The sequence below is a fragment of the Ctenocephalides felis genome, unplaced genomic scaffold (assembly GCF_003426905.1).
Source record: "Ctenocephalides felis isolate EL2017-DRISC unplaced genomic scaffold, ASM342690v1 CF-g0.4_SCAFFOLD_03572, whole genome shotgun sequence".
Lineage (NCBI taxonomy): Eukaryota > Metazoa > Arthropoda > Insecta > Siphonaptera > Pulicidae > Ctenocephalides > Ctenocephalides felis.
The window spans coordinates 27,901,764-27,920,817 of NW_020539726.1; the positions used below are offsets into that span (position 1 = coordinate 27,901,764).

At 27.5% G+C, this 19,054-nt stretch overlaps 1 protein-coding gene across 1 annotated transcript in view; it reads left to right on the forward strand.

Moving 5' to 3' along the window:
• LOC113388622 (adenylate cyclase type 2) overlaps positions 1-19,054 on the forward strand; it is a 260,300-nt gene that overhangs the window by 199,624 nt on the left and 41,622 nt on the right. Inside the window, exons 6-7 of the mRNA XM_026625986.1 lie at positions 7,850-7,978; positions 10,731-10,925. Of these exons, the coding sequence (XP_026481771.1) occupies positions 7,850-7,978; positions 10,731-10,925 (324 nt within the window). The remainder of the gene's footprint in view (positions 1-7,849; positions 7,979-10,730; positions 10,926-19,054) is intronic.

Consider the following 19,054-nt stretch of genomic DNA (forward strand, 5'->3'; position numbering starts at 1 on the left):
TTTTTATTCTTATGCTCATTCATATCTATATCATTTGCATTTTTGTAAAAATCAAGTTTGTTCTACTGGAATAAAACCCTTGTTGTATTTTGCATGTTGGACCATTTACGAACATTTTCACAGTTCTGTATAAGCCTCCAGTTTATTTGTAGCCATTTGGAATATTAAATAGGATTTGTCGTTCAGTATTTATCTAGTGTGCGAACTCTATATCAGAATACTAATGAAGCCATTCGGCGTTTTGTCATCTATTATCCGTAAATACCCGTGTTCAGTCAGTTTTGCAATTTGGTCCATTTAGTGCGTCCATTTGGTCCACATGCGCAACATATATGCAATAATGGAATGGAAATATAGCAAAATAATAGTCCTGTCTGTTTCATTAAAAGCATTTTACTGTTAAATATTAATTTGGCCCATTTAACAAAGTATCATTTTATGATTTATACTAGGGTTTGTCGGTTTTCATAAAACGGCTTTTACAAACCGGTTTTCTGGCGAAAATTATGGATCTCGAAAACCGGTATTTTAGTGAAAAAAATAGGTTTTCACTGTATAAATGGAAAATAACAAATATATCCAAATATAAAAATATATGAAAGTATTTTGATTCTTGAAATCATATCGGTTTAATAGCATTTGATATCTTATCAGTCTGCAATGGTTTTGTATATATTAATTTAGATTTTTGTACCCGTGTATATATTAATTTAAATCAGTATGACTTCTTCTTGAAGAAGTAACTTCCTCACTCAAACTTGAAAAAAAGAGTTTCAAGCCCTAAAATCCACAAATAAAAGAACAAAAAACTTAGAATTATTATATCAGGCTTTTAAAACAATTAAGCATCGTATCGGTCGCAAGTATGAGAGTATTTTCTATTTCAGGAAATTTTATGAGTAAACAAAGGACATGTCTAACAATAAGTAAAAATTCGATAGACGTTCTCAGTTTTTTTAAATCATATTAAAAAAACAATTAGAATGTTTAAAATTAATTAATTAAAATTGCTCGAAATAGATAATATCCGAGTTTAACTTAATTGTTTTTAAAACTAACATTTATAATAACAAGTATGTATCAACATGCATCTAATATTTTTTTTTTTATTTTATGAATGTTTTTCATTTAAAAAATTATTATTTTTATTTATTCGAAAACTTTACTTCCACTATGCAAAAATAATTATTTTCAAAGTTATTTAATCAAGATAAACTAATATTTTTTAGTTCTACTAATTAAAATTGAAATATTTTTTCACTTTATCTATAAAATTGAACAACAAATAAATTCAGTCAAATACTGCTCTAAATCACATTAAATTTGCTAATAAATTACAGAATATTCGAGCAAAAATTTATTTTCTATATAAAATTCAAAAACCGGTTTTTTAGTAAATTTAAAATTTGAAAACCGATTTTCCGAAATATGGGTTTCTGTATAAACCCTAATTTATACATATTTATAAGATATTTAAAATTTATAACAAATAGTATAAAATCTAATAAAATTGCAATAACTCTGGTACGGTTTGAAGTTAATTTTAAAGTTTCCATAAATCTCTGCATTAGTTTCTTAAATAGCCCGGTCAATTTAAACATGAAATCAGGGCGAATGTTACAATGATTCATAATGGGTTGTAACTTGGTAAAATTGTTCAAAATACAATTATAAAAGAAATCTCAGAAGTCCTCATCGTTCCGGTGCGAGCTAAAAAATTTGCACGAGATCAAAAGTCAAAAACATGAATTTTTCGCGGTTTTTAGCGGTTTTTAGCTAAATGGTTAGTTTTATCGCAAAAACCTGTAGAGCTTAAAATTTTTTACAAAAAATGTATCAATACTTTTTTTGGTCAGAGCCACCGTTTCAAAGATATATCACTTTTAAAAGTACGTTTGAACGTACTTAGCGTGTTTTTTTACGTGGTTTTCTCAGTAGGCCTATTTCACGGATTTGTTATGATTTTATTAGCTCAAGAGTAGCGTTCCCGATTCACATGCTGGAGGTTCCGAGTTCGAATCTCCGGCAAGAATTTGAAAAAATATTAACTAGTTAAGTTGGAATAATAATTGAATTATGAATTGTACTAATAAGTTATGTATGTAAAATTAAAATGTATAAAACTAGATAATTAGAATTAAAAATGAATTGAAGTAAGAAAAAATTAGAAGAAGAAATGAGAAGTATAGAAGAAGAAGAAAGTGGTTAGAAGATAAAATGAGAAGATAGTAAAAGAAGAATGAAGATAAGTTAAGAAGAAGTATAGAAAAAGAACAAGATTATATGAAGAAGATAGTATAAAATTGAAGATTGTATAGGATATATGATTGTATAGAATAATGTAGGTGTCTAAATGCTCGAGTAAGCGAGGCCAATAAAAATAAAATAAAAAAAAAATAATAATATTTGTAAATTTGGGTTAGTAAAAATAAAGTCGGTAATTATAAAAAAGCAGCTAATGTGGAGTCAAAAATTTCAAATGTTCAGCTTTGACAATGAGTACACACCAGGAAGCAAAAGAGTCAAACTTTTGAAGTTTTTTGAAAAAACAGTTCAACTCACCTAACATTTAGTTTTTTGAAATTGATTCAGCCGATGCAACAAGCAATATTTATTTGACTAATTATATCAATGATTTGCAATGACTAAAAGAATAAAAAAATAGTATTAGTAAATCGATTTTTTTGTCAAAAACATGGAAAACATGGAACTTAAATTAGTTATAAAACAGCTTTTGATAAAACTCATGACATGAATAATATATCTCTCTCCTCGTTATTCGGAGGAAGTACGTAACTACTAACTAATATTACACAGGTTCACTAAATGCTTGAGATGTCAAAAGTTTTAAACATAATTTAGCAAACTATTTGAATTTGACCAAAAGTTATGTATAATGTTTTAGGTAGCCTCGAGTCTGAATATTATAACTCTATTAATTAAAAATTAATTTCTGGTGAACTCACTGAACTAAAGTTAATTAATGGAGCGTAATGAAATATATTTGTAGTCACAGAAAATTGAATTTATTTATATTTATGGTATTTTCACATTATAATAATATTCGCTTTAGATTTTTGAAATTGACTAATTTTCTCATTTTTATTGATTTTGCTATATAACACTTGTAGGATAAACTTACATCACAAAATTATTATTATAGTTGAACTACTTTCTTTTGTTTAATCATAAGGCACAATTTCATTAAATGACCAAAAATGCAAGTTAGGTTTATCTTTTAACTAGTTATAGATTCAGGAGCCAATTCTTTGATAAAATATAATTTTTTTTGTAACGATATCTTTCTGTGCCAAACAGCAGTTTTGAATCGTTGTAAGATCATTAGAAACTTTGTATCTAAAAGTGATTCTATATTAAATTTGAGATTACTTATTGTTAGAGATTTATATGATATTTCGCTTAAGTTTAATGCAAGATGTCATTTATGGAGTAAATACAGTATCCTGTTAAGTAGATAAGAACATACTCTGAATGCCAGGAAATTTATAGCCGGCGGGCGCAAGTATATAATGGTTTTGTTTCAAAGGCCGCGGGGTACTTAGCATATTCCTATGTAGAAAGATGCTCATATCTAAGGTATCGTCTACATACACATAATTTAATCATATAATTCAACTGTTTAATAAAACTTTAATGGCATTATATACTTTATTTTTATATTATTTTCTTGGCTCATTTGTTTTTTACGCTCATAAAAAATTGTTACTTTAGTAAAGCCGGCTACAAAGGTTTTTGTATACATGTGCAGATCAATGAATGCGCAACCAGGCGTATTTTCACAGTGCCCACAGACGACTCAAGTGTATGGTCAAGAGTTTGCGCATGCATATCAAACATGTCAACTAAGAAATGTCAAGACACAACCTAAAAATATATCTTATATATCTATCTCAGAAGAGAATTTAAAGAGTTCAGAGGACTAATTCAAATACATTCAAATCTTTCAAACTCCATAAATTTGTTTAAAAAAAATGTATTCCCTACAAAGTAAAACAAAAACGTTACATGTGCGTTTAACGAATGAACATTTCGTCAGTTCGCGAGTAAAAATGTGACAAAAATAAAAGGTGATAGTGACGTCACCGAGTGAACAAGCGTTGCCGAGAGCCGTCGAATACGCTCAATTTTGTTGAAGTACTGTAAAACGTCACATATGACATTCATCCAGAGCATTCGACGGTTCTCGGAGCGTTCGTTCATCCGGTGACGTCACTATCCCTTTTCATGGGATGTATTATAAAGATTATAAAACCATGACTGTTTTTAAAAAAATATATAATATTCTTACTTTAGAAGGATATAGTTCTTGGTTCTAGTCTTTGTTCAATGAAAATAGAAACTAGCTGTTAGTGGAATTCTGTCTTGAGGCAATTATGGCATCGTGCCTTAAGGCAAATTGCTGGAACTTCCCGTACCGTAACGAAATGTAAACATTCAGAAAAACTGAATGTTTTCAAATAGATTATTATAAATATTGTAAAATTGTCTAATATTTATAAGAATTATATAAACTGAATTGCAGAGTTGAAATTATTTGTAAAGTATATTAGTACTATAGTCAGAATTAAAAATAAAATCTGAAATATTTTCGATATACAAAAAACTAAAAAAAAAAAAATGGAACAAATTTTTTTTTCCAAAATCAATTATTTTGTTAAGACAAGCAGAAAGTTCTTTGAATCATTTAAATCGGACGCTTAGTTCTCTCAAAAATTGCCATTTTTTACATATTTAGCTCCGTATCTTCAAAATGGCTGGGCCTGCCTTTGCCAAAAACTAATAAACACTTCTCCTTCTCCTTCTCCTAATCATTACTAATTGAATGTTTTTTAGATCATTCAAATCGGATACTCCGTTCTCTCAAAAATTCGATTTCTATTTTCTGCACTCTTTGCTCCGTATCTCCGAAACGGTTGGACCTGCCTTTGCCAAAAACTAATCAGCTCTTTTCCCTATCAATAGGAATCGAATGTTTTTTGAACCATTCAAATCGGTTAATCCGTACGCCCGAAAACATGGGCGAAAATTTGTATCCATACATACATACACACTCACACACACACACACACACACATCCATTTTTTCTGAGGTATGCCAAAACGTTCAGAAACCTTCAAAACGTCGAGAAATGTAAAAATTTTCAATTCCGATTTTCGGCCCATTACAATAACTTACCCTACGGGAAGTTAATAATTTAAGAACTAAAAATATGTAATAGTAATATTTGAAAATTAAGGTGAAATTAGTTACATGTTTAATCTTAACCATTCAAAACATTATTATTATCTTTTATCAAGATTCAAAAAACATTTTTTTTTTGTGTTGATGACACCTTCAAGAAATGATTAATTTTTCGGGAATGTATAACAATTAAATATCAAAGATTCACTTTTTTGCTTGGAATAAATAATTTTAACTTTGCAATTCAGTTTTCTTTCATTCTTAGAAATATAAGATAAGGTCCTCTAATGCATTATGAAATATGAGATAAACCCTTTATCCTAATTCGGCATGATTAGATTTTGTTTATTTACTTTTCTTCTAATAATATATAATCGCCGTCGTCTAATTTATTAGCTCTTATATTTTCTCTTGAAAAAGCGAATAATTAATGTTACAGTATTTATAATTATTGCCTTGGGCGTTAAATAAATAAATAAATAATAACCTATTTAATAGTATTTAAAATAATTTTTATTAATTATTAATTATTTTTTATTGATTGCTGATTATTTTTATTACTCGTATATTTAAATACGGTACGGAAAGTTCTATAGCAATTTACCTTTAGGCAGGGTGCCATAAACCACTAGTTCAAATATTTTTTATATCATAGGTGAATTCAAACATTGTACAATGTCACGATTTCATAAAATATAATATATTCTATATGTACATGTAAACCGGCCCTAAACTCCGGCATCGTAAAACCGAGGAAAGCATAAAACGTTGTTTTTCGAGTACAATGAATAGCTACTAGCCTACTACATAAAATCGCAAGTGAATATGTTTTCCCATTAAATTCCAAGACAATACCGCGGTAAATTTTCCACGTATATATTTTTCATTCGAAAAAAAATTACTCTTTGTGACACGTGGCAAATAGCATTTTGATGGCACGTCTATAAGAATTTGTTTTGTGAATATACTTCGATAGGAACAGCTTAACAATATGTAAAACGACATGGGACAGTAAATTGTTCGTGAAATTTATTTCACGAGGGCCATAATGAAACTGTTTCAAAACGCTTGAAAAATAAATGACTATGCCATATTTTATAAGAAAAATTATATTTTCGAAATTTATATATACAAAACATTATTTTCTTTAAAACTTCATGTAAAGTGTATAATATATATGGTAGAGCAAGGTTTAAAGGTCCGCGGGTAAAAAGGTCTACCACCAATATCTCAAAAACATGTAAAACTAAAAAAAATTAACAACAATATTTGAAAGTAGAGGGTAAAAGATATATAACCAGCCATAATTTTCATTCTTACGACATTGCTATTGTGAAATAAACGGCAATGTTTGAAAATTCATAACAAATGTATTTTCTTTCGTTGTTAGTTTTTTTTTTTTGGTTGTGAGCACTTTTCACAACGAAAAATATCGATCATTCGACTATTTTTCAGAATTTCGAATAGGTAAGGAGATAATTAAAGTGCTCATAGCAAGCTGCAGATAATTTATTTCAAAACTAGTGATGCATGACATCGTGTCTTAAGGCAAATGCTGCAAATTAAATAGTCGAGCAGAAAAAAAATAAAAATCGATAAATATTGATCATTTTTGAATCATTCAAATCGGTTGATCCATGCACCCAAAATCGTGGACGAAAAATTATATTCAAACAGACATACATACACACACTAAAATGTTCAGAAACCTCTGAAACGTAAGATAGACAAAAATTTTCATTTTTGATTTTTTTGCGATTACTATAACTTACCTTACGGGAAATTAAAAATATATTGTTCGATTTCTCAGAAACGCATATTGAGCAAGGAGAAAACAGCTACTTTTTTTAAACTACTAGTGATGTTTTTTCACAATTACTTGGATTACTTAAGATTTTATTACAAATTTAAAAGTTTGAAACCTTTTTTTTATTATGTCTCATTTAGCAATGTGATTTAGTTTACGAGACCTCTTAATATAATATTTAAGTATACGTTATTTAACAGTTTCATAAGATGTATTACTAATTCTATATAAGATTCAACAGTTTCTTTTATATAATCTCTATAAAAGCTAGCACGTGGGTGGGGTAAAAAGGACCAACTGAACTTTTACCCTGGCATAGGTGGAAACAATAAAAAATTGTAAACAAACAGTTAAAAAAAGTCATTCCAACTCTGCTGGCGAAATACCAGATCAAGGTTATATACAGTGTTATCTCTGTAAAAAGTGTAACTATGAAATTTATATTTTGCATTGGTTGAATAAAGTACTTATTATTCTATAAAATATCTTTAAAATTAAAAGTAAGACTGGTTCACTATTTTCCCCTTGATTGTCCTATTTAACCTGACTATGGGGTAAAAAGAACCAAGAGACAAATTTGTGAAGAAAAATTTGAATTGATGAACTAGCTGGAAGTTTTAGTGATCATAGTCAGATACTTGTTTGTTTGATATGTGTTATCTGTTGTAATATAATTGGTTTGGTTTTTACAATATAAATGCTCAAAGTTAAATTGGATTTTTATGCTCCGCCATACCCTATATTTTATAATCACATTTTACATGCACATTATCCAAATTATCATTTATTTACAACTAAAAAGACCTATTTGAATTAATGATGCACTTTTCTTGGTTCCAGGCAACTCACACGATGCTACCACTTACAAGAATTTTTGCTATAACATTAGCAACTATACTTACCCTCGGTCACGTACTGGTGCGGTTTGCTGTGCTGGTTAATTCCGGTGAAGATGTACCTTATATGCAGGTATATAAAAGATAATGTCTTTCTGAAAATGTTTACCGAAGGATAAAGTTTTATTGAAATTGCCATGTGGCTTGTACGAAGTATTGGAAAAGTTTCCGATATCGAAAAAATATTAATAAGTAGGTAGATAAGATGCAAGCCTATTACAGTTCTAATTAGTCAATATACTTGTTGGAGAATAAAAAAATAATAATGAAGTGTAATTATTCTATTAGTTTAATAAAATGATGGGAATTAAGGATCGGCAAACTTTACCACAGACTTTACTTTGAAAATCTTTTCTATCGAAGAGAAAATAGAGTTCTCGATCGACTTAAAAGTTCAGAGCTTTTACAGCTTTAGCTGCATAGATTGAAATCATAAAAAATATCGATCACTCGACTATTTCTCAGAAACGCAAATAGGTGAAGAGATAAATGCAATCATTCTCAAGATCTCTAACAATTTAAAATTAAAGAGCTCTTATAGTTTAAGCTGCAAAAAATTGAATTATAAAAATATCATTATTCTGCGATTCCTTAGAAACGTATATTAAGCAAGAAAAAAAAGCAATTTTTTTACCAGTGATATTTTCACAAAAATTACTTCTTTAACTTAAGCTTTTATAACTTAAAATTTGGAAGCATAATGTCAAACAATATTTTTTATTTGTTATATACTAAATATATACATCAAATAAAATATAAAGCCAATAAGTAAGCACGAATTAACAAAAAGTATTTAAAAAATACAATTAAATTTAATACTTTCACAATACAAGAGTTACCACTAAAAATTGAATTTGATATGTCTTAATCTTTTTATTATTTTTTTATCAATAAAAATAGAAATTAATGAAAAAATTCTAACACGTCTAAATTATTTTAAAAGTTATTGAATTATTTGAAATATTAAATTGATTAAAATTAATTAGCTTAATTAATCATTTAAAGTAAATGATTTAAATTAAATCAATTAATCATTAATAATGAAATATTAATATTAATATTAATACAGAAATATTAATTATAATAAAAAAGCAATAATATTGAGAATAATAGCAATAATAGCAATGAAATAATAGCATGTGATAATACTATTTAATTAGAGAAAAATACATTTTTAAAATAATTATTTCTATTGAAATCAGGAATAATCTTCTGTTTTATTTAAAACTCTATTATATTAAATGCATTTTATTTATTTTTCAATAACTAATAATATGCATAAAGTATCAATAATTATAATAAAATCATTGTTTTTATAAAATGACAATTTGTATGAAATTCAAATATTTAACAAAAATCGATCATAATTTCAGAACTAGAACAAAACATTGAGTATTAATTGAACTATATAGTCTATTATTATTTAACAAAAATCGATCATAATTTCAGAACCAGAACAAATTATTGTTTCATATTGTCTATTGAAGATATTATCCAAATGCTTTTTATTGTAAATTCATAAATATTTGCCTAATAATTTTCAAATTTCATATTTCTTGGTCTTAATCGAACATATTATGTATACATTATCCTTTAAAATTTTTGAAGAACAGCTAAAAAACATATTTCTAGAATGATGAATTAGCCGTGATTTACTGAACATAGTCAGAGAATTATCTGTTTGATATGTGTTATTTGTTTTAAATGTAATTGTTCTTCACAATATAATTGCTCAAAGTCAAATCGAACTTTTGTGCCCTGCCCCACCTTATGTATGATGATTCAAAACGATTTTTGATAAAATTTTGTTTCCGTATGTGTATTTTCGAGCTCTATAATTGCAGTTGCTCCTAATTTATATTTCTTTTTTTCTGTAAGTAGCCTGGTCAATTTAAACCTAAAATCATGGTGAAAGTTACTATAACTGGGCTGTAACTTGGCAAAATTGTTTAAAATACAATTATAAAAGAATTTTTAAAACTCTTCATCGATTTGATGCGAGTTAAAAAATGACCTTTTTGCGATTTTTTGCTAAATGGTCAGTTTATCGCAAAATTACCTAAGGCAGTATTGTAGAGCATAAAATTATCTACAAAAATGCAAAACTTCTTTTTTTGTTCAGAGCCACCGTTTTGAAGATATATCACCTTGAAAAGTGCGTTTAAACGCCGCCTACGGGGTAGTGTGCTTAGTTCGTATTTTTACGTGGTTTCCCCAATATGCAAGTTTCGGAACACTTGTAAAATAATATCTGTGAATTTAGGTTGGTGAAAATAAAGGCGGTAATTATGAAAAAGCAACTAAATTTATTCCTGCGGGTCATAATTTTCAAATGTTTCTACATCTTTTTCGTATCGTTTTTCTTGATCTTTTTCTTCTTCGTCTTCTTCTTTTTCTTCACTTTGAGGTGAAGAAACCTTGATGACATCATAACCTTTATACCTTTATACCTGGTTTAAAAAATAAATAATTTGTTCAGTTGGAGTGGAGTATATTAAACAATTTTGCCAAGTTGCAGACCATTATGAATTATAGTAACCTTGAATGTGTAAATTGGCCGGGCTAAAGTATTTGTATTGAACTCAGAAATTGTCTTCTGAAGTTCACACCCATTCTATGTTTTTAAAATTTTTGGTACATAATATTCTGTATTTTAATTTTATAACTGAACATTTTATTTATAGTGAGACATTTATTTTGTTAAATATTAAACCAAACTTATTCATAATTTTTAAACCTCTCTTAGCTAAGCTGGTATCAAGGAACAAAATATTGTATATGAATTATTCAAACTAATATTATTTTACCCGTATTATCTCTTCCAGTTATTATCCGAATTGCTGTTCCTCAGCTGCGCCAGTGTCGCCGGTTTGTATTACCGCGTGCGGGCGCGGGCTGCTCATCTGGCCACCGTTAGCGGCACCAGAAGTGGGATAGAGTCGCGCGTTCGGCTGGAGTGTGAGCGCGAGCAACAGGAGCGGCTGTTGCTTAGCGTCATTCCGGCTTACATAGCGGCCGAAGTAAGTATATTATGTAAGGTAGTATCATTTCAGAGAATTTACAGAGACGGTAAACATGGTGAATATACACCTAAGTCTGTTTTTACACGGTAGATTGTAGTGATGTGCCAAGTCGAATCAACTGATTCGAATCATTCGAATCAAGCCTTTAACGACTTGATTCGAATCAGATTTTACTTGATTCGAATCAACTCGTATCAAGCCGCGAAATATTTACTGTGATAAAACATGTGTGAACACAAATTTTCATAAATATAAAAAAAATGTTTTGATTTAATTCAATATTATAATAATATAAAAAATATTAATAATAAATATAGAAAATAATAATAATAAATATAAAAAATAAATCTTGAATTAAATCATGCGAGTCACCCGCTTAAATGTATCACCCGACTCCAATTTATATGACTTTAACCGCATTCAAGTCTTTATGAATTCATCCGAGTTCCTATGACTCAAACCGACTTATCCCGACTTCAAGTCGTTATGAATTGATTCGAGTTCCTATGACTCAAACCCGACTTATCCCGACTTCAAGTCGTTATGAATTGATTCGAGTTCCTATGATTCAAACCGACTTATCCCGACTTCAAGTCGTTATGAATTGATTCGAGTTCCTATGACTCAAACCGACTTATCCCGACTTCAAGTCGGTATGAATTTATCCGAGTTCATATGACTCAAACTAAATCATACCGACTTGAGTTCGAAACATGTGTCCGTGTTTAGCGTATCGACTTATGGAGATGCAGTGCGTATGGGTCTTGAGTGTTTGTTTATTTTTGACTAAGCGCTGAGAGCAAATTTGTTCATGAAATATCAAAAACTCATTTAGATAATAAATACGCGATTTAGATTTTAATTATTATCAAAATAAACTACACAACGAGTTTTATACACATACAAAATTATTATATTTTAATTATGCAAGTAATGGCAAATTCACACAAATGAAATAATATCAATCTTTACAGTAGTGGATTGAATTTTAAGTCATTCGTAAGACGTTAGATTCAGCTCCCTGTTTAGATTAGATCTAAACAATCAATAATATACACATGCATTCGTTCAACGTAAGATTAAGAATATTGTTTTATATGCTTTAGTGATAGAGAAGTGTTTGGTTATATTTTACTGTAAATTCACTTGAAAGATTAGTTATATTTGTAGCTAGTTTATTATTATATATATAGTATAAATGTATTCATCTCTGCACTTTTTGGAATTAATTGCTTACTAAATTAATTATTTCACTTATAAAATTATTAAAATGATATTATTTCTTCTCTTGAATTATAATTGTTCATATATGAACTTGATTCGAATTGATTCGAATCATGATTCGAATCAGGTTTTTTTCTGATTCGAATCACTCGAATCAGGAAATTTTCGAGTCGGCACATCACTAGTAGATTGGTTCCAGAAGAAGCCGTGTAAAAAAACCGTGTAAAAAAAGACATTGATCTTATACAAAAATGGGTGATTTGTTCCTAATCTCTAAAACCTATTAAAATTAGTGAAATACAAGCATTTTTAAGAACAAGAATTCATGTTTATTTTATGAAATCAAATATATAATGCTTATTTTCACAAGCATAGTAATTAATGATAAAAAAGATATGCACTTCAATCTTAAAAGTAATATAAATTAAATGTATGGCAGGTTCAGTAACTAAAAAACTTTGTTGTGAACGAAAAGAATAGGTTATTCAATTTTTAAGGTAAAAAATAAAATAAAATAGAATAAGTGATAATCATAAGTACAACAACATAAATTTAATTGCTGTCTTTAATTTAATTTCTTTACCAAACACGTCTTATTGCATTGACAGTTCACAAAATATTAACACGTTTCAATTGCTCTGACCAGTAAATTTTATTGTATGCACATGAAGGGAATTCCCCTAAATTAGTGCTATTCACATTTGCTTTGACCAGTAAAAATTGTTTGTACGCGCTAAAGGGGAATTCACTTTGCTAATGTTCGCAAACTATCGATACTATCGATGGTTTCAGACTTTTATCTTTCATAAATACTTTTTTGTGATATGAACATACTTCGCAAAAATTAAATTCGACAAAAATAATTTAAGTACATAAAATTTCAAATCGTGCTAAATGGAATAAAATCGTGTAAAAAAATTAAAAATATTCAATTTTCAAACCGTGTTCAAAAAGACCGTGTAAAAACAGACTTAGGTGTATTTTATTTATTTCTAATCCTTATCGGTCGCTAGCTTTTCATACGTGATTCCCACTAGGTCGTAGCTGGTCTCTGTTAATGTGCAAAATCTCTTTTAATTAAAAAAATGTATTAGATACTTTTTTACATACATTATTTTTATTTTAACTACATTTATTTCAACTATATTTATTTTAACTACTTGTCGCAATTTTTAATGCTTCGACTCATCGAAAATTGTATGATATTCTTATTGTTGGCACCTACTCACCACCGATAAAAGCTAATTAACCCTCTATGGACCATCGTGACTTTCAGGTCACATTCCAAATTTTCCGATATTATTATAAATAATTAAGATTTTTTTGTGCATAAATCTTAATTCTATAAGATTGACGAGACAACAAATATCAATGTTCATGACCTTTGCCAAGCTTTTTCAACCTGAGACAATATTTTCATATGCAGAAGTGACTTGAGTCACAGCGGTACATAATTCATGAATGCCATAAAATTAGTTAAAACATATTTTTTACTTACTTAAGGGTAAGTTATAGTAATCGTCCAAAAAGCAATTTTTGGCATTATTTTTACGTTTTAGAGGTTTCTGAACATTTTGGCATACCTTGGAAAAAATTGATGTGTGCATGTGTGTGTGTTTCGTTATGTGCGTATGTGTGGATATAATTTTTCGTCCACGTTCTTGGGAGCGCGGATCTATACACATGATTCAAACAACTCCTATTAGACAGGTCCAGTTGTTTCGGAGATACGGAGCATAAAGTGCAGAAAATGTAAACTTGATTTTTACGAGATTCGGCCATCCGATCAGAATGTTTCAAAAAATATACAGTTCGTATTGCTGGTTTTTGATTCCATATTTTGCTTATAATTATTAGATGTATTACAAATATTTAGCCTATAGAGAGAAAATAATGGTAAATTGGATATTTAAGAAAACTAATTAAAGTTTTAGTATTCTTTGAATAATTAATCTACAACTGCTAATCCAAATAATACACAGTATTATAAGCTATATTATCTATAATGACCGAACTGTAACCGATTTTAAAAATTTGAAAGCCATTCGATTTAACTCGATAAGACGTTGATTAGAGAAATCGTGCTGCCTAGTTTTTGGTAAAGTAATTATTTTTTTTCTGGCGATTTTGATGACACTTTGTATGACGATAGATTTCGTAGTCTGACAAAATTTTATAAATAGTAGAACTATGAAAAATCATCTATGAAGCATAGGTACATTTTGTGTTTTGTAGACAGCTACTGATTAAATCGACGTATAAATAAAGTACATTGTTAGAACACGAAATTCATAAAACAAAATGTGTTGAACTAATTAATTTAATTTATACAATTGCGGATATTACAAGTATGTTTGATACCTATCAGTTATAAATCGCATTGATTAATTTATAGAGAAAGCAAACATTTTATTTCCGAATTTCGAATTTTAAATCCGAATATTTAATCTAAAATATTTAATCTCAATACTTATTGATTAAGTTGATTATATATACTGTAGTGGTATCCACCCTTTGTAATAATTATAAATAATATTATAAATTACTATAAAACACAATACATATCGGGAAGTCCATGCAATTTGTGTTAGGGCAAAACCACACTTACATCTAGTTAATTTTTGTTTGATAGATTCACACTTATATTTTTTATGTATTTTACTATTAACAATTTATAGTTAAGAATTGAATAGATTTTCCTTTATTGAAATTTTGCATACAAAATGTGTTTTCTAACAGATTAATGAAAAAGCGCAGACTGTATCTGTATTAAAAATATTTAATAAAGATAAGAATAATCTTTTACATTTTAAAATTATTTTTGTATTTCAATATTAATATTTTGTCAAACAATTATTATTATACCTTTGCATAATTTATGTAAAATCATAATATTGATTTATACGTTAAAACAAACAATTTGGTAAAACAAATATAATTGTTTTCACCAAATGGCACGTTTCAGTAATCAAATTTAATCACATTTCGTGCGTTCATTTTATTTACCAAACATTATTATAAAGGTATACAAATGTCTACTACATATATAAGTAGGATTTCATGTTTGTATTTTCAAATTATTTGCACGCCAAAATTTTCAACAACCTTATTAACTTGTACGGCTTTTCTAAGATGAAAATAAACCACTTAACAAACTGCGAAAATTTACCATTTATATACATCAAATATTGAAAGGTTTCAAGTTCAAAGCAATGAATCGACATTCTGATGATTGATTTGCTTTTTCGAGAAACAATTACATTCAGAAGAATATTAAATAGGTAGTAAAATATTTAAAATTACGTTATAGTCAATGCTTGCCAAAACTTTGAATAACTTTATTAATTTATATGGCTTTTTGAAGATGAAAATAAACTGTAAATATTACGGCAAACCGTAATTATTTAGCTTTTTATCAATATACATATATTAATATATGAAAATTATTTTAGATTCTAAACAATAATAAATCGTCATTTTGATGATTGATTTGCATTTTTGAGAAACAATTTGACTTAGGAGTAAATTATATATTTAATAAAATATTCAAGAATACATTGTAGTCAATCTTTGTTTCAAATTTTACATATATTATTTTTTATTAAAACTAATGGCTCTACATTAATTTTATTTACTAAAAAAGCTTAAATTTTCATGTCAGTTCTAATATATTTCATATGAATTTTAATTAAATGTTATTTGTTTAATAATTTTAACAGTCAGACTTTATAATTTATTTTCTACCCTTTTCAAGAATATTTAATAAGATTAAACTATTATTCTTTATGGGTATAATATTCTATCTTTGCATCTGCTGCAACCTTAATTAAAATGCTCTATTATGATTATGATGAAGTATTTTTCAAGCTTTTAGTTTTCTTAATAGAATCTACGATAATATTTTCATTTAAAAAGCTCTCATAGATATAACGGTCTTAAGTTTAATATATATATATATATATATATATATATATATATATATATATATACAAATGTATTCTGAGTGGATAGATAGATATTAATTCAGAAATATGAACAAACAACACTTTTTTGCACTAATTTATTATATAATAATTTTGCAAACGTTCCGAGACTAGGTTTGTCACATCATCAGTGTGTTATAATACAAAATCTAAAATATGTAAACCTAAATTAGCATTATGTGTTATCCGTTACAAGTCGTTCATTATACTGTCCCTCCAACGATCGTCGGAATCTGAATTCTTTATCAAGGTAACTAGATGAGTCACAAAATATCAAATAGGAAAGAGAAGAAATAGGGCCCAGTTGAAAACTAGATGTCGCTAGGTCAACAGGGCCCTATTCCTTCTCTTTCCTATTTAATATTTTGTGACTCATCTAGTTGACCTTGATAGAGAATTCAGATTCCGACGATCGTTGGTGGGGCAGTATAATAAACGACTTGTAACGGATAACACATAATGCTAATTTAGGTTTCCATATTTTAGATTTTAAATTATAACACACTGATGATGAGACAAACCTAGTCTCAAAACGTTTGTAAAATTATTATTTAATAAATTAGTGCAAAAAAGTGTTGTTTGTTCATATTTATAAATTAATATATATATATATATATATATATATATATATATATATATGTATGTATGTATGTATCTTTCATGTTATTTGCATTTGTTATATACATTTTTTTTTTGTACTCGTACATTGATAAATATTTGTTGAGGCTAAACAAGTCAAATACATATTGATTATTGAATAGTTTTTTTAACTAGAATTTTACTATACTATTTATAAAACCTAGGATTTATGAAATAAATATTTTGCGTTCGAAAGTATATTTTCAAGCAATATCTTTAAAAATTTTTGGAGCAATATTTTTGATTTTCAATTTTTAGTAACAGAATTTTAAAGACTACAGCTATTATATTTTGGAGACTTTTTTAATATTTGTTTATAATAATTATTTTCAGTATTATACAAGCATTATAGCAATATAGATATTAATTATTCATTTTATTATTGTATTAATATGTACATCTAATACATTAGTCAAAATGTTGACTTTTATTAATTTCACACTTTACTGCATACGGCATAAAAAGGCTTCTCTAATAATTTCTTATATTTATTTGCTTCGCATATTTTGTAATTTATGAAAGACTAAAATGAGTCATTTTTATGATAATAATATTATAGAATGTGTAACTAATTTATTCTTTTTTTATATTTTTGTGTCAATAATCTCTAAATATATATATATATATATATATATATATATAAATAATTCAACATTTTTGTAAAATCTCAATAGTATAATAGTATACGTATTATTTAAGTGCATCTACGCGTGAATAATTATCAATTAAAAATTTAAAAAGCAGTAAATATTACTAATACTAATTTAATTGATACATTACAAATACTTGAATCTACCTTTTCTGAAGACTTCTCAGCACGTCTCCCCATCAATAGAAATGGAATGTTTTTTAAACCATTTGAATCGGTCGATCCGTGGCGTGCTCCTGAAATCGTGGACGCAAAATTGTATTCAAACATACATATGCACACACACATTTTAAAATTAATAATAAAATATATTCATATATATTATAAATTATTTTTGAGATAGAATTAATCTGTTGTAAGTAAAAAAACTTAGAATATGATTCACTTGACAATCAGTTTAAAGATATTCTTAAAGACGATGTCATCTTTGGTGAATTTCGCCTCTTACAAAAATACAATAACTGTCAAGGTTCTGGAACACTACCTGCATTTTTATTGCCTTTCCTTTGTTTTTATTGAATAGACAATATAATACTATCGATATATGACTTATCATATATAGTATTGTTGGCTTGGCTAGTTTTTATCTTGACATATTATATATCAAGAAAATGTCATTTGGGACGAAACGCGAGAAATTCAATATGTGGATGTCTATTCCTGGAGAAAGGTTTCCATTGGAATATATATTTTTGACAGAATGAATATTTTCATAAATTATTCATGTGGTTTCTGATGTGGATTACATCATGTGTGATGATTTAATTTCGCTTGCTGAAAAAATTCAGTGCCATTTTAATATTTTTTGATTTCTTGTTATATTGATGTTGTTACTAGATCATGAATGGCCGAAGCTTAAAATCAATAACACAAAATTAATTTAACATATCATATTATTTAGAATATATTTCCTCTCTATTTCAAATACAATTTTAATTAAAGTTGTAGTTATCTGATATATTTCATAAATAGTGTGAATTATATCATATAGCACATCAATGTAATGAGTAATTTAATTAATTCAACTAAAATAATTAAACTGCATCATTTGATATTGAATCAAGAACAAAATAAAAAGTATAGTAGAATGCAAATAGAAATCCTACACTCAATGCAAAATTTATTCGACATGGCCAAATTTGAAAGTATAATTGCGATAAACACTATATATTATATATTTTGAAATCACTTTATTTTTTTGAGAAAAAAATCACTTCATATATTAAATGTTAATAAAAAAATTGACTTGTACAAATTATGCTCTTTCAGAATCCTTTAGCACGCAAACAACTGGGCATATAAGGGTACCTCATATGTGAGATAACTTAAAGTCTTATTAAGTTTAATTAATATGGAATACATATATACATACTTTGGAGAATATTGTTTATCTTTTATTATGGGTATGGTTTCCAAGTTTCATATAAGCCTAAAACAGAGCTGACTACTACTTTTCGTTACCAATGTTAAGTTAAACATAAACTTAATGGGTACGTCGATATAAATAGCTTCAAATTGTGTAGAAACTGATACTCAATATCTTGATAATTGCTATATCAAATAAATTTCTATGAAAAAACACTTTTCATAGGCCTAAAATATTTTAAGTTACCATTATAATCAATTATTAT